The 14,264-nt window shown below is 45.9% G+C and overlaps 1 protein-coding gene and 1 long non-coding RNA gene across 4 annotated transcripts in view; one reads left to right on the top strand and one right to left on the bottom strand.

The window, feature by feature from the left end:
• Positions 1-1,266: 1,266 nt before the first annotated feature.
• LOC111839509 (muscarinic acetylcholine receptor M1-like) lies at positions 1,267-6,526 on the bottom strand. 3 transcript variants are annotated; one of them, XM_023803474.2, is made up of 2 exons: positions 6,394-6,526; positions 1,267-3,380 (listed from the first exon to the last, which is right to left on the bottom strand). In XM_023803474.2, exon 2 carries the CDS (start codon positions 3,280-3,282, stop codon positions 1,804-1,806), a length of 1,479 nt encoding a protein of 492 aa, XP_023659242.1. In that variant the 5' UTR covers positions 3,283-3,380; positions 6,394-6,526; the 3' UTR covers positions 1,267-1,803. The 3 variants fall into 3 exon arrangements, with proteins under 3 accessions (XP_023659242.1, XP_023659241.1, XP_023659240.2); XM_023803473.2 differs by lacking the exon at positions 6,394-6,526 and adding an exon at positions 5,332-5,468; XM_023803472.2 differs by lacking the exon at positions 6,394-6,526 and adding an exon at positions 3,669-4,486.
• Positions 6,527-6,758: 232 nt separating this feature from the next.
• The window catches only part of LOC140582266 (uncharacterized), a 14,672-nt gene continuing 7,166 nt past the window's right edge, over positions 6,759-14,264 (top strand). Inside the window, exons 1-2 of the long non-coding RNA XR_011985193.1 lie at positions 6,759-6,888; positions 7,210-7,327. This is a non-coding gene — a long non-coding RNA (uncharacterized lncRNA). The remainder of the gene's footprint in view (positions 6,889-7,209; positions 7,328-14,264) is intronic.

Raw genomic sequence — 14,264 nt, 5'->3', positions numbered from 1 at the left:
ACCGAATGATCTCCATCAGAATTCGGATGCGTGGCCCTGTTTTTGCCACCATTGAGTTATGACAAACATGACACAAACTAATAACCTCCCATCTGTGCAGAAATTAAACAGTCAGTGGGAAGAGCTGTGGGCAGGACTGACAAAAAAACAGACAACGGTGTCTCTTTAAATTATCATTTTTTTAACGTAAAACTTAACGTAACCTTTCCAAACATGCCAGCGTAGTGAATATTGAGATCAATGCAATTGTTCTATATCTACATGTTCTTCTATAGTGACAGATGGTGTGTCAAACAGTTCCTGTTTAATTGGGACGGGGTTCTAAGCTTGCACTAAACCCTAAACCAGCATCAACCTTGACTACAGGATCCTGTTTGCACAGCTATGTTACTGGTGTCCATACATTGCAATACATGTTGAAATTATTTAAAACTGCTGCCTATTTATTGGCAGATTGTTTTGGTCGATTTCTGAATCCGGAATCCGAAACTGCAATCAGTCGCTTGATGCCGTGCAAATTGGGTGCAGGTTTGTTGATAACAGCAAACGGTAACAGTAGGACTTTTAGTCTGGCTGCTGGGAGATGAGTGTTTATAGAGACAGCCTGGTTATACAATACAACCCCCCCCCCCCCCCCCCCCCGTCCCAGGCCCTGAAACCTTAAAAGCGCGACAGACCTTAAGTGTGGTTGGAGAGAGAACCAGATCTAGCTTCCACAGCTGCTCAGAGGACCCTCTAAAAGCCGAGGGCAGTGATTCAAAGTCTGTGTGTGACATAGGAATGGCTTTGCTGTTGTACCCTTCAGGCTGTTAATCTGAATTTTTTTCTAGCGAATGTTCAGCTTGGGAAAAAAAAATGTATCCTTTTCCTAAGTGGTCTGTGTACAAAAACGGTACGGTCTGCTACAGCAAGGGGGCGAGGAATCCATCGAGATACCCTAAATACTGGGAAGACATAAAAAAACAACTGATACAATGTTTCAAAGTGCTCTGTTGTAATAGTAAATGTATCCATGTTAGATACCTCTAATTATTTCTTCTAAACAGTAATTTCTGTTTTGCTGTGCAAAAGAATAGCTAGCACTATATCAATGTTTGTTCAGCTAGTTAGAAGCATTCAGCCCCAAATGTGGTCAATAGTAAATGTAAAATATATATTTTTTTAGTCCAGTCCATTCAGACATATGAATAAATAGCTAATTTTCTAGACGCTGATCCTCAAGCCGCACAGAAAACAGCTCTTCCATTATGTTGCATCATCTTTATTTGCACTGTATGCTTACATTCACGACGCGTTCGCTTGACAATTGCATAAATAGACCTTAAATAACTGAAATCGTATGGCGGTGTGTTACATTACAGGCGAGCCCGCGGGCAGTTTGACATCTCTGCTGAAAGTGACATTATAACCTTATAGGTACAAACGCACTGAAAATGCATCCCACACAGCCGCGTCTAGGTTTTGCTCCTGTACACATCGTCATTCCAATTTTCTTCCTTTATTCCGTTTCTTGTACATTAACTGGTTAAATATTTCATGAACTCATGAAATATGCATCAGTCTCTGACTTCATTCGTCTTGTTAATGCCTGAGTGCATATATATAAAATATGTCCCACATATACACACACACACTCAGGCTGCATATGGCGGGCCTCCATGACTTACATGCACCCTACAAATGTGGAATCTTCTTTGTGTTTAGTAACTGGAGTGTTTGAAGAAGATCCAGACCACCTTCCTGGCAGGCGAACCAGGCCCCTCAAACGGGGCTCTGGCTGCAGATTGACCCCCCCCGGGACACTCAGACTGTACTGCTGGTGTGCGGCCTGAAGGACGGGGGGGCACTCTGTTGTGTCTTGCGCCACTTCCTCCTGTCCCAGCGGCAGAGCAGCAGCATCTTGAAGGTCACCCGGAAGGACTTGTTGCAGAGGGCGTAGCACACAGGGTTCACTGTGCTGTTGACGTAGCAGAGCCAGTAGCCGAGCTCCCAAAGCCTCTTGGGCACACAGTGGAAGATGGACACGAGGACCATGATGTTGTAGGGCGTCCAGGTCAGAATGAAGGCCAGCAGGATTGCGGTCAGGGTCTTAGCGGCCTTCTTTTCCTTGACGATCATGCTGCGCCTTTTGGCGTTGGGTGTTTTGGGACGGCTTGAGGGGGGCGCGTTGTCCGTGTTGAGGGAGGACAGACTGCCCAGCTGCCTTGCTCGTGAACTCCGAGGCTTGTCCCCAAAGTCCCGTCTCATATTACCGTGCACGTCACTCACATGAATTAGGGGCAGGCACACCATCACGGTGCCCAATGGTTTAGCATCCTTCTCTGTCTCCTCCTCCGAGGAAGGGCAGCTGGAGATGTCTTCCTCTCCTAGATGCCAGCTGCTGTGGCTCACCCCCGTACGGGGTGATGGGGTCATCGCTCCCCTTCCCCGGATGAGCCAGGGAATCTTCTCTCTGATGGAGAAGACGCCTGGGTGTCCGTCTCTGCCGAGGTTCTCTCTGGCCGGAGTCTCCCTGGAGATGCGTATGCTACTCCTGTTGCTGCTGGTGTAGGCTCGTGGCCAAGTGGATGCTTGCGAAGGTCCCCGACTCCCCACTGAGCCCAGCAGGCTTGACAAGTCACGGCTACGATTCTTCGTCTCCCGGTAGACGCGCCAGTAGAGGACAATCATGATGGTCACAGGGAGGTAGAAGGCGGCGATGGCTGTAGCAAACGTGATAATGGGCTCAGACAGGAACTGGATGGAGCATCTCCCCTCGTCCACAGTCCTCTTTCCCATAATGTACTCCCAGAACAAGATGGCAGGTGCCCACAGCACGAAGGAGACGGTCCAAGCCAGGCCGATCATAATCGCTGCCCTCTTGGGGGTACGCTTGACCCGGTAAGTGAGGGGCCGGGTGACGGAGAAGAAACGGTCGAAGCTGATGACCAGCAGGTTCATGACGGACGCGTTGCTGGTGACGTAGTCGATGGCTAGCCAGATATCGCAGGCGAGGTTCCCCAGAGCCCAGCGACCCATAATGATGTAAGTGGTGTACAAGTTCATGGAGATGGCTCCCAGGATGAGGTCTGCCACAGCCAAGCTGAGCAGGAAGTAGTTGTTGACCGTGTGCAGGTGTCTGTTCACCCGAATCGAGATCACGACTAGCAGGTTGCCGATGATGGTGGCCAGAGAAAGGGGGCCGGTGATGAGGACGATCACCACTACCTCCCATATTTGGTGACCTCCCAGTGTTTCTGTGGTCACATTGGAGGCCTGGGACACGCATGAGACGTTCATCATGGTGCAGACTACAGAATTAAAGGAAGCAGTACAGCGGAGAGGCCATGCTTTCAGACCGGATTCCCCTTTACCACCAGGTCTTGGTTTCCCCTGACAGGCTGGAAGAAAGTGAAAAGATTAGCGTAAGTAAACGACTATATAATCTATAGAATCAAGTGACTGTCTGCTCAGACTGGACAGAGGACCATATTTGTTCAAGTTTTTTTTTTTTTTTCCCCGTCGTCCTTTTGTAAACTTTCCCGAGTAACAATCTAGAATGGAGACCGTGATTAAATGCACATGGATGCAAGTCAATTCCAAATAATGCTGTCAAAACAAAAATTGTCCCAGTAACTAATTGCTCATTGAGTTCATTGTCCATTGCAGGGCTTAAGACATCTGCTTACTTAGCTTATATTTTCTGTTGGCTTTTTTGAAGATGAATTTCCACTGTAGCATTCCTGTTCAAGGCTACTAGCGAGAACGCGAGATGGTGTTGGTAGAGCAATGCCCTCGCGATCACGTAACCTTGCTGCCCGTTCCTCTTCCATTATGATTCAGTGTGCCTTCGATATGGGTTTGAAACGATTCTCTGTCAGTGGCCTAAGCTGTCAGGTGTTGCTTAGAGACACCTGAGAGGTACACATGGGCGCCGTGATGTACCGAGGTGAGGTAACACGTCTTGGACACGCATCCGATGACAGCACGGCAAACAGGCTTATCGCCTGCCCCTGCTGCCTTTTCCCAAGAAGGAAGCAGACTGGATACTGACTCTGCTGGTCTTCATTAGATTTTGAAGCACCCGCTTGTAAAGTTTATAAAGAATCTTGGCGCGCGTGATGTAGGTGCAATGTTTGATGTCCCGTGTTTTTGGCTGGCCAACAGGTGCAATCCAACAGCTGTTTGCTAAGCGATAACGACTCTTTTTGCGATTATGGCACTAGGGAATGAGGCTGGCAGAGGCACCGAGCATTATGGGTCTCAGCTGTTTGTGTAGTTCAGTGTCTCTGTAGTATGAGGCCCCTGAGAGCCAGTCAGAGGCCTCACTCAAAAGGTTTTGGCTGCCTTCATTAGTAATGCAGTCGGGGTGGGGGGGGGAAGAAATCGCTACGTGTGTGTACCTGAAAACCACACCAGCCATGACCCCTTTCTAAACCAAAGGGCCCATGATCTTCATTATGGTTAAATTGGGCTGTATTCATTAAACTCATTAATTCATCATTGTCACATATGCCAATGTGTGTGGTCATTTTTCCATCCATTTTCCAACCCCTTCTCCTAGTCAGGGTCATGGGAGATGGCCATGTTTTGTATAGTATGTATGTCAAATAAGATGTACTTTATTGATCCTTGGGGGAAATTAGTACCCCCCCTTCTCCAGTAAAAAAAAAAAAAGACATAAGCAAGAACTGGGGAACCCCAGGATTTGAACCTGGGATCTTGTAATTTGCAGTCAAATACTCTACCACTGAGCTACACCTCCTCAGATAGCAAACCTGGTTTTATATCATATTGAATAAATATATGGAGCAATGTATTTGAATGTATAAGAAGCTGGTGATGTTCGCCAGGGTTTAGTGTGGCGAGTTGTGTAGAAACCTAAATACCACACACAGTGCAACTGGCTCCTGTAGCTCAACAAGTAGATCGCTGTGCTAACAATGCAAAGGTCATGAATTCAGATCAGCTTAAGGACTGAAGCAACAGCTGCAAATTAAATTAACTCTGACTTGAAGGCACTTTCTTACAGAGCATTGTGCTGATACAAACTGGGAAATGGGTTCCCAAATTTATGTACCAAATTATTTTTGTAAGTACTGATAGTTGACAGTGGAGTCCATCAAAAAAAAAAAATGTACAAAAGGCTTGCAGTCTCAGTATCACTGCACTTTCTAGAATGATCTCATCGTAAAAGGTCTTCAGACAAATGGCTGTCCAAACCTCCAAAATTTCTACAGCACAAATATGGCACGCAGCGCACCCAACATGGTTACCAAAGCATCGTCTGAGTGGCATTCCCCCAGTACAACACCCCACCCCCTCCACCTTCCCGTGACCATCACAACTCACTGCATCGGAGGGATTTAGGGGTGTGGTGCTCGAAAGGCCCGCGAAACAGGAGGAAAGGCTCCAGATGACTTATAACTCGGAATTTGCCATCTTGGTGCCAAGCGACTGAACATAAAGACTGCGACCGCAAATTAGAACTGAGCAGGAAGTTATTACCGCTGGTCCTCAACGGCTTAGTACTGCCTAACAGCTGCCCGTTTTAGCGAACACATGCATATAAGCTAAAGCTTCATTTACTGCTAATTTTTGATATCTGACCTTGGCGTCTGTTAATAAGAATAGGCCTATATACACCTCAGATTTTCTCAATAGAAATAAGCAAATCTATACTTAATGGAGGCTCGACATCTGTTTTTAGAATAATTCCCTTTTTGCGTATTCTTTATTTGCCTCAATTGATTTCCCTTAATCTTCAAAAGTCATCTCTAGATGAATACTTCAATCAGTTGAGTTCATCAGAGTCGTTATGGTAATGCTCTCCTCTGTTATAACTCATCGAAATCATAATTATTTTCGAAAATTACCGTAATAAGACTTAATGTGCATGTATCAAATTTTCTCGCAGAATCGCAGTTACTATCCGGAAAGCTCTTCTTACCAAAAATTGCTGGTTTTCTGTTTTTCCAAATAATGCATAGTTCCGAGTACTTTCACGGCTGTCAAACATTAAAACGGTAGTTCAAAAGTGTCAGCGGATGCCTCCTTTACCTCCAAAAAGCACCTCTATACCACATAAATTAGGTCCACTTCAAGCAGTAACCAAAGAGGCGACGAGCATGGATATAAAACGCGAGGATTTGGTCTGAATCTAATGCTGTTCATTAAACTTGTATAAACTAATAATCAAGTTATTAAAGGAACGTTGTAAACTTTATAGAACAGAAGAACGCTGAATTATCATCACAGACCATGTTATTTCAGTTATCAGTTCCGAGCATCGGTCAAATTTATCTACGGAAATTAAAAAAATTAAAATAAACACCATCAAATATGGACTATTATGAGTATTTACACTGAATTATTTAACAACATTAATAAGCTGGACAACATGTGTACACTTACCAATTTGTAAAGTGAAGACTTTTGCCACGCTGTATGTTTTTATTGTGACTTCTGGCAAATACTGCAATTAGGAATATATTCTGTTGGGCTCATGCAGGGAAAGGAAGCCCCAATTCCCCTACATGGTCCCTCCGCTTTCATTTAGCGGGAATCAGAAATGCACCAGCACCAGCGGAAAGGACGCGCCGTTTCTGGATGCGATTTTCCTCCATTCGGCGCAAACTAATTCATTCATCCGTCTTACAAGTCGTCGGCTATAACTTAAGGAGTCGAAGCACGCGTCTGGCTCTCGTCGCTGTAACGTGGAAAGAACGTGTCTGCAGGAAAAAAACTGCCTGTGAATGAAGACCTGAAAAGGATCTAACACCCCCTCTAACAGCTCGGCTTAACCCAACGTCCCCCAGCAACGCGCACAGGTGTCTGTGAAGCCCCGAAGCATCCCAGACCACTTATACGCTTAAGGATCTAGTTTACGACGACCGACCTCCACATGCGGTAATAATAAAATCGCCCGAATGTAAATGAATAACACGCAATGCGTATTTATCAAATCAACTCCAGGGCAATCTCAAGCAATGCAATTAAAACACGATTTATAACAAACAAACAGCTGAAATCGATAATCGGATGGTTCTATTCGATTATCTCTGTACTTTAACAGAGTGCATTTAAAAAGTAGTGAATCAGAATAGGTCTACACTGTATGCGTGGACTTTTTGGAAGTTTTGATATTTTTGTCAGTTATCACAGGACATAGTTTCAGCTTTTTGTCTTGCTTGGTGTATTCTTATTCACCTCTATTTTGTTTAACGTAAGGCTAGCCACACGCAAACGGGACACCCTGAACTTCTAAACGGAACAGCAAGTTGCTACAGAGGAGAAACGTGGTTGTTTCACTGCGAAGTTAGACGCGCATCTGTGATCGACGCACGAGGTATTCCTTCGGAAATGCTTATTTGTGGAAGTTCGTGTTGCTCTGTAAATGTCCATATTTTCATCGTGATCAGCAGTGTTATGTTGGCATATTTATAGTAACTTGCATCATATCTTAACAAGGTACAGTTACTCGCTCAGGAATATCTGCTTAAATAGCCTGTATCCTGAAAATGAATACCCGAAGCGTTACTCAGCAGTGGGATACCAAACATTCGTGATTCCTGACGACTTCTTTCCCATTAGCAGCTGATAGCGTGGATCATATTCACTGTGTGAGCCCTTGAGTATCCATTAAATTCTTTAGGAGAAATAATTGTAATACCAAAAAAATGTATTTGTGTTTATGTTCTTTGGATTGTTCAAGTTTATCATTGCAATTTAAATTTGGGAAAAGCACACAAGCATAGCCTATGTGATGCAGTGTTTTTTTAATAGGCTAAATGACTGTATTTCTAGAGAGAATATATAGATATACACCCCTATGTATATAAATACAATCAGTCTATTAAACAAGAAACAAGAATATGTTTTGATTAGTAACAATTTAACTGAATAGAAGGTGCATTAAATATTGTTCTGATAACTCGACCATTTGTATTCAAACATTGGCTCCTGGTAGTTTTACTTAGACAAAAATGTTCTGAGGTCAGAATGAAAAGTGATTGGTTCTGAGAGATTACCAATCAAACTGTAGAGGAGGCAGGTCCTTGTGACTAAAGGAGGTGGGACCAAGATATCTGATTGGTTGGTCTCGCCTCCCCTATGCTTGGACCCACCTCCTCTACAATTTGATTGGTAATCTCTCAGAACCAATCATTTTCCATTCTGCCCTCAGAACATTTTTGTGTAAGGAGAGCTCCCATCAGCCAAATGTTGCATTGTTCATTGTACTGAATTTAGACGTTCAGTGAAAAATAACAGGCGTGCAGTAGTTCGCACTGTTTCCTCACACCTCTGGGACCAGGGTTCGAGTCTCCGCCCTGGCTCCATGTGTGTGGAGTTTGTATGTTCTCCCCGTGTCGTCATAGAATTTCCTGCAGGTTTTCTGGTTTCCCACCCCACAGTCCAAAAAAACGCTACGGTTACCAAATTGTCCATAGGTGTGAATGGTGAGTGTGCCCTGAGATGGGTTGGGACCCCATCCTGGGTTGTTCCCTGCCTTTTGCCTGTAGGTTCTGTGATATGCGCTGAACCCCCCGGAACCCTGCATAGGACAAGTGATTATAGAAAATGGATGGATGGTGGAAATACTGACATTAATGTGCTGTTATAACAAGACAAAGATATTTTTAGTTGCCCAAGACTATGAAGATGGCCTCAGATCTCCCAGGTGAATTCCCTACAACATTAAGAATTAAACATATTTAAATGGCATACAATCTAATTAATTTCTTCCTCCTGTTGGGACATGTAATGATTCAAATAATCTGCCATTTTCTTCAGCGCTTGTCCCTTTGCAGAGAAGCCTTATGTCCGCTTACAGCAACATTCCTTAAAGGACTCCTCTGTTCTGCCTGACATTTTCCTGGTCATGCATTGTTCTTGGAACGAGCTGAATTTCTAATTCACACGCTTTTGCATTCTAATTGCAATCAAATCTGTAAGCCCCCCTTTAAACCTATTAATCCATCTATCTCAGAACTGCTTATCTAATACAGGGTTGCATAGACCCTGGAGCACAACTGCGAAACAAATGGCACATTCAGGGATGCCAGTCTGTAGTGTTTACAATGTTAAAAAATATCGAATAGTACCATGTCGTACTACATTAAGACCGCTCTGAGCTGGACTGGATGAGGTGATTGGCAGTCGTTCATTGTGTGAGTTCACTGCAATCTGGCAAAAATGTATGAAGTTGGATTCCAGAACAGCTACAGCAATTACAGGAAAAACTGCTCCTAAGGTCTCACTAGAGACAATGCAGGATTTGCCAAAAAAAAAAAGATGGTTGACTCTCAAGGTGAGTCGTGACAGCTCTTACGACACTTACATCTGACTTGCACGCTGGGAGATTTTTTTACCTAAAATAGCTCCTTTTTAATTTACCTCTCCTGTCAAAAGTGTATCTAAGTTTCTGTGCTGCTGAATGTGGATTTATTAGTTACAAAAAAAGTGCATTATGTGAACTGGTTCTTTATGATTACAGTACTAACATCAAAATCAGGTTCTAAAACATTTGTTCTCAGCATCAATATGATTGATGTGAAAATACTTTACTTAGCCATCTAGAAATAGATCTACTTTGTTGATGTAGGCCGACTAATTATATTTTGTATACGTTTATCATGCCCAGGAGAGTTGGATGTTATTTTTTTCTTCTAGTCCTATTGCCTCCTGGAGTTTTCGTTAATTGCATCACTTTAATTGTTCATCTACATCGCCGTGGGTGTTATATAAAAATAAACCGAACGAAACATAATTGTATGTATGTTAAACATCGGTACCATGCAGACCTTTATTATCCTGGAAATCCCGGGCGGACCGCGTCAGCTGTCACGTGGTTAGAGGTGCAATTAGGTGCCCGCGCCTGTGCGGATGGAAGGATGGTCCCTTGCATGTGAGGTTTGTTAGGCAAAAGAGGGGTGTCGTTTTTTTTTTAGCCCCTCGAAGGCACCGGGGTCAGTACGATCGCGAAACTTTTCCTTGACACGTCACTCCATAACACCCGGATTAATTTCGCTACCATTTCAGAAAAATATTTTCGCACGTTTCCCGTAATCCGTTTAGTATTTATATAAACTAATTTTGTGTCTGCCGTCCCGTAACCTGTCTTTGCTTAAAATGTCCTCAGCGGAAATAAAAATTAGGCGTATGGCTTTAGGAGTGCTGTAAAAAAATATTGAGTGCCACCTTATCGTACAGGACACACTATAAAAATTTGTTTATTGAAATGAAGCTGAGAAATTAATTACGGGGTTCTTTTGCAATTGCCGTCATGTTTACAAATGGCTTCTCCTGCACGGGCAAAGATTAAAAAAAAAGAGGCCGGGGTTGGGGTGTGTGTGCATAATAATAAAATTAAGTGGCTGACTGGGAAGAGATAAGGCTGCCAGGAGAAAGGTGAGTTCAGGATTCGGGAGATGGCAAAAATGTGAGGATACGGCTGTTACAGCGCTGACCGTGGGGATCGGTCCTGGGGGGGAGTGGGGTGGGGTGGAGGAGCATATGGTAAGCGGACGTAACGCTGTTTTCCGCGTGGCCCTCTCGCGGCTGTTATTGGTGACACATGTTTGCCTTTGGCTGTTAACAAGCTGAGAGCGACTTGTTGGGTGAGTTAATGAGTAAGCTACAGGCCTCACGTCTGCTCTGGTAGGCTTTGGTTGCGCTCCTCTGCATTGAGAGAAACCACGGGGATGTGGGCACGAGCTGAGAGCTGATTGGCCCCCTCATCTGTCACTCACCGATTCAGACCACATCATTGGCTAATAATGAGGCTGCCCCCTTTATGAATTATGTACCCCCAAAAAGACAAGGACCCCCTGGATGAAGGTTCCCTGGTATGATATTGTGGTATAATCTAATCATGTAGTGGCTAATGGCTAAAGGTAGGGTTTGAGTATCATCAACACAGGTGGACATATTTTCTCTTCAGTTAATCCAGCGTTTGTTGGTGTCCCCATGATAATAGAATGAAACTGTGATTTCTATGGTCCAGACTGGGGCCAAAATGGCACAGATAACCCAATGCTTACCCACGAAGGGATACAAAATGTTACACTGGCGTGTGTATTTTCACATCCGGCTGCTCGTCGGTGGACAGCCAGTGCCGTGTCACCCCTGTAAGCGGCGTGGAGGAGCTTCTCATAACGGATCGCAGTGGCATGGTGGCACTGCCACTTACAGGGACGGCAGGTTGGCACCCAGGGGGGTTGGGTGGCAGGCATGCCAATGAGGCTGCTTTCCTTACCCTCTGGATCCCTTTTGATGTCGCAAGAGGGAAGGGGGTCTGTCTTCCTTCACCCTGAGTCGGTGACGGCCACGCTCCTGTTTCAGCAGGCCATAGCGACAAGAAGCCGGAAAAATCCAGGACCCGGGGCACTGGAACGGCAGAGCTCCGCCCACCCGGCCTCCAGGCGGCTACAATACCGCCAAACTTTCCGAGTAACGTTTACCAGAGGGTCCTTTCGCGTTTATATGCGGATTAACGCTGTGGTGCTCAGTAGGGTCACATCTCCAACGCTTCAGTGTTCTTCCTGTTTTGGCATTGATCTTCTTCTCAAGGGCCAAAATTGTGTGGTTTACGTGGTTCAAGTCAGTTGCCATGTCGTCCATATACAGGTATACAGTGGCTTGAAATCATGTCCCCCAGGACAACGGTCACACATAGGCTGCTTTTCCACTGCACCAGGTACCGGACTTTTGGTACATCATAAAAGTACCAGAAGTACGGAACTTCAAGGTGCCGGCTTAACACGGCCTCTGCATCCTACCAGTGACCAAATGCTCCAGAGTAACTAACTCCACATGGTATAAACTTTGTGAAGGATGGATGGATGGATTATTGGGCGACATTAATATTATTAGGTGAACAGTTCTGTTGGTCATATATTTATTATTTAGCTAATACTTTTATCCAAAGTAACACATCTCCTTATGGAACTTGATCCTTTTCGAATCTCCGTCACTATGCTGCTTTACAGCATGAAATTTCCTTGTCCGCCAAAATTTGTTTATCCAGCTTGCGCAGAAGATACCGGTCCGTGAGCTCAGCGCATGGGACCGCAACGGAGACGCCTCCTCTTGCATTTCTTCACCGTGACCGTGTGAATCTGCATCTGGCACCTGCGCCTTTTCCGGGCTTGGAAGAGTGCGCGGCGAGGCGTCCTGTAAATGTGGAACGTACATTAACCACTAGTTCCTCCTCTGTGAAGGTTTGGTAAATATACACGCCGTGGCATGGATATCTTTCACACCGGCAGATGTGGCTCGCACGGAGTCATCGCCCCCGCCAGTCCCTCCACGCTGATGACTCACTCCTGAGTCAGAGTCCGGCTTTGGGCTCCCGTCGACCAGTTAGCCAGGATCTCGGAGGTTGTTTGTTAAGTGGATGGGGGCCCGGTGGACGTAGATGGGGGGGCACGGTATGGACCTGACTGTGCGCTCTGACAGCCTGGGCAAACACACGGTAATCTCTGCTTCTCCGCAGCCCATTCTGCTTTCACTCAAGCGGGAGTCACCGACAGCCAATCGACGCCCTGGCACCCGCCCTCGGGTACGCACACTGCGCTGCTGTACACGCATTCAGCACTGCGGGGAAGCGGTGAGTCGACCCGGCACGTCAGGAAGCCCATGCCGAGGGCGTGTCTCTTTTAGTTCAAGGCTGGTGCCGTGAGTTTTGGTCTCTGCGCTTTACGGCATCTGCTTGTTTATTTGTTCGTTTTAAAGACACCAGTTAGAATTCCTGTGCGTGTCCAAATCCAGTTTGGCACCTGTCAGTTATCTGCCTGGCGAAAACGAATAAAGAAATTAATTGTAAACATGATGGACTGCTTCTAATATTCCCACCCACTGGGTCTGGAAGCTTTTTTTCTTAGGTACCTCCTAGTAGGTCTTTTGCTCTCTATAGTAGATCTACTTATCTACTGATATCATCAGGGCTGCCCCCACCTTTCCAGGGGCCCCAGATAAAGCTTTACTTAGGAGTCGCCCCTACCTAGAAAATTTCACGTCCTCCGCAGGTAATTTGGGGGCCCTTGGTAACAGCTTATTCTGCCTATAAGGGGCCCCGTCCAATGTTACGTATAATTTTATGTACTCAAGGGCCCCTGTCAAGTGCTGGACCCCTGTATCCGTGCCCCCACCGACACCCCTGGGTCGGGCCGGACCTAGATATCGCCGTCTTCCTACATTCTTTGCTTGGCCGTTTTTTGTTTTTTTTTTACCCTGCTACCGAATGTAGCTCTGTAATATCCATACAATTATTATTATTAATCGAGATCAGTATTTGAAGATGGCGGTGCATCCAGAGGCATCCAGGCACTGTCCTCGAATTGAATCTCATTGTACTGTGTACGATGACAAAAAAAGGGAATTCAAATCCATGTATTTGTCCAAAGCAATTGCATTTTTCCCTTTGTACAGCAGATTTTTTTCCGGATGAAATTAGGTTAGGCACGTCAACAACGGAAACTGCTACCCGCTATCATGTGATGTAAGCCATCCGACACAGCCCCCCCTTGCCCCCTTGTGGGGAGAATGCATCTCAGTTACAGATAATGTTTACAGCTTTTGACTTTTGATAAAAAATCCCAGGCTCATCCCAGATTAGACTCTGGGTCTGTACCCGCCCTTGAGAAACGCATATTCGGACTGCCCCCCGGCCACTTTCCGGCCTCATTCTCCATGGCAACTGCATTCAGCAGCCTCGGCCCATCTGATTGGCTGCAGACTGCTTTATGACATCATAATGCACACTGTCCTTGTGACATCATAACGTATGTCCGCGTGGTACGCAGCGTGCAGCGGTACGAGACGCCACTGCGCACATAAAGCCTCCGTCGCACAAATTCCCGTAGCTGTGCTGCATCGTTCACCTGCCCCATCCCCCACCCCTCTCACTGTGCAGTGTCACTGCAACAATCTATTTACTTAAGTAGCATAGTTGTGGTTTTATCATCCTCTGCCTCCCGACTGCCGCCTAGTCCTCTCTCTCACCCGCACGCGCATGTTTACCACACATCTCCTCTCCAAGAATGGCAAAGAGGACCTCACGCAGCCTCTGCGGCTTACCGTGCCTGGGGGAGTGAGCAGGGGGCTGCACAGTGTCTCCCTGACTGATGATGAACCCCCGGCAGGGCAAACATGGCCTCTTGTTTATATTTATCTACAACCCCCCCCCCTCCCCCGGCGTAGCACACTTACACAAATGGCAGAGTCACCTCCCCATTGTCCTGCTGTGGGAGTCACCTATGGCGTTGGCACGGCGACTGGGACTC

This window comes from Paramormyrops kingsleyae, chromosome 24, assembly GCF_048594095.1.
Source record: "Paramormyrops kingsleyae isolate MSU_618 chromosome 24, PKINGS_0.4, whole genome shotgun sequence".
Classification (NCBI taxonomy): Eukaryota; Metazoa; Chordata; class Actinopteri; order Osteoglossiformes; family Mormyridae; genus Paramormyrops; species Paramormyrops kingsleyae.
The sequence above is the reverse complement of the archived record's forward strand: the minus strand, read 5'-3'. Positions and strand labels throughout refer to the sequence as shown.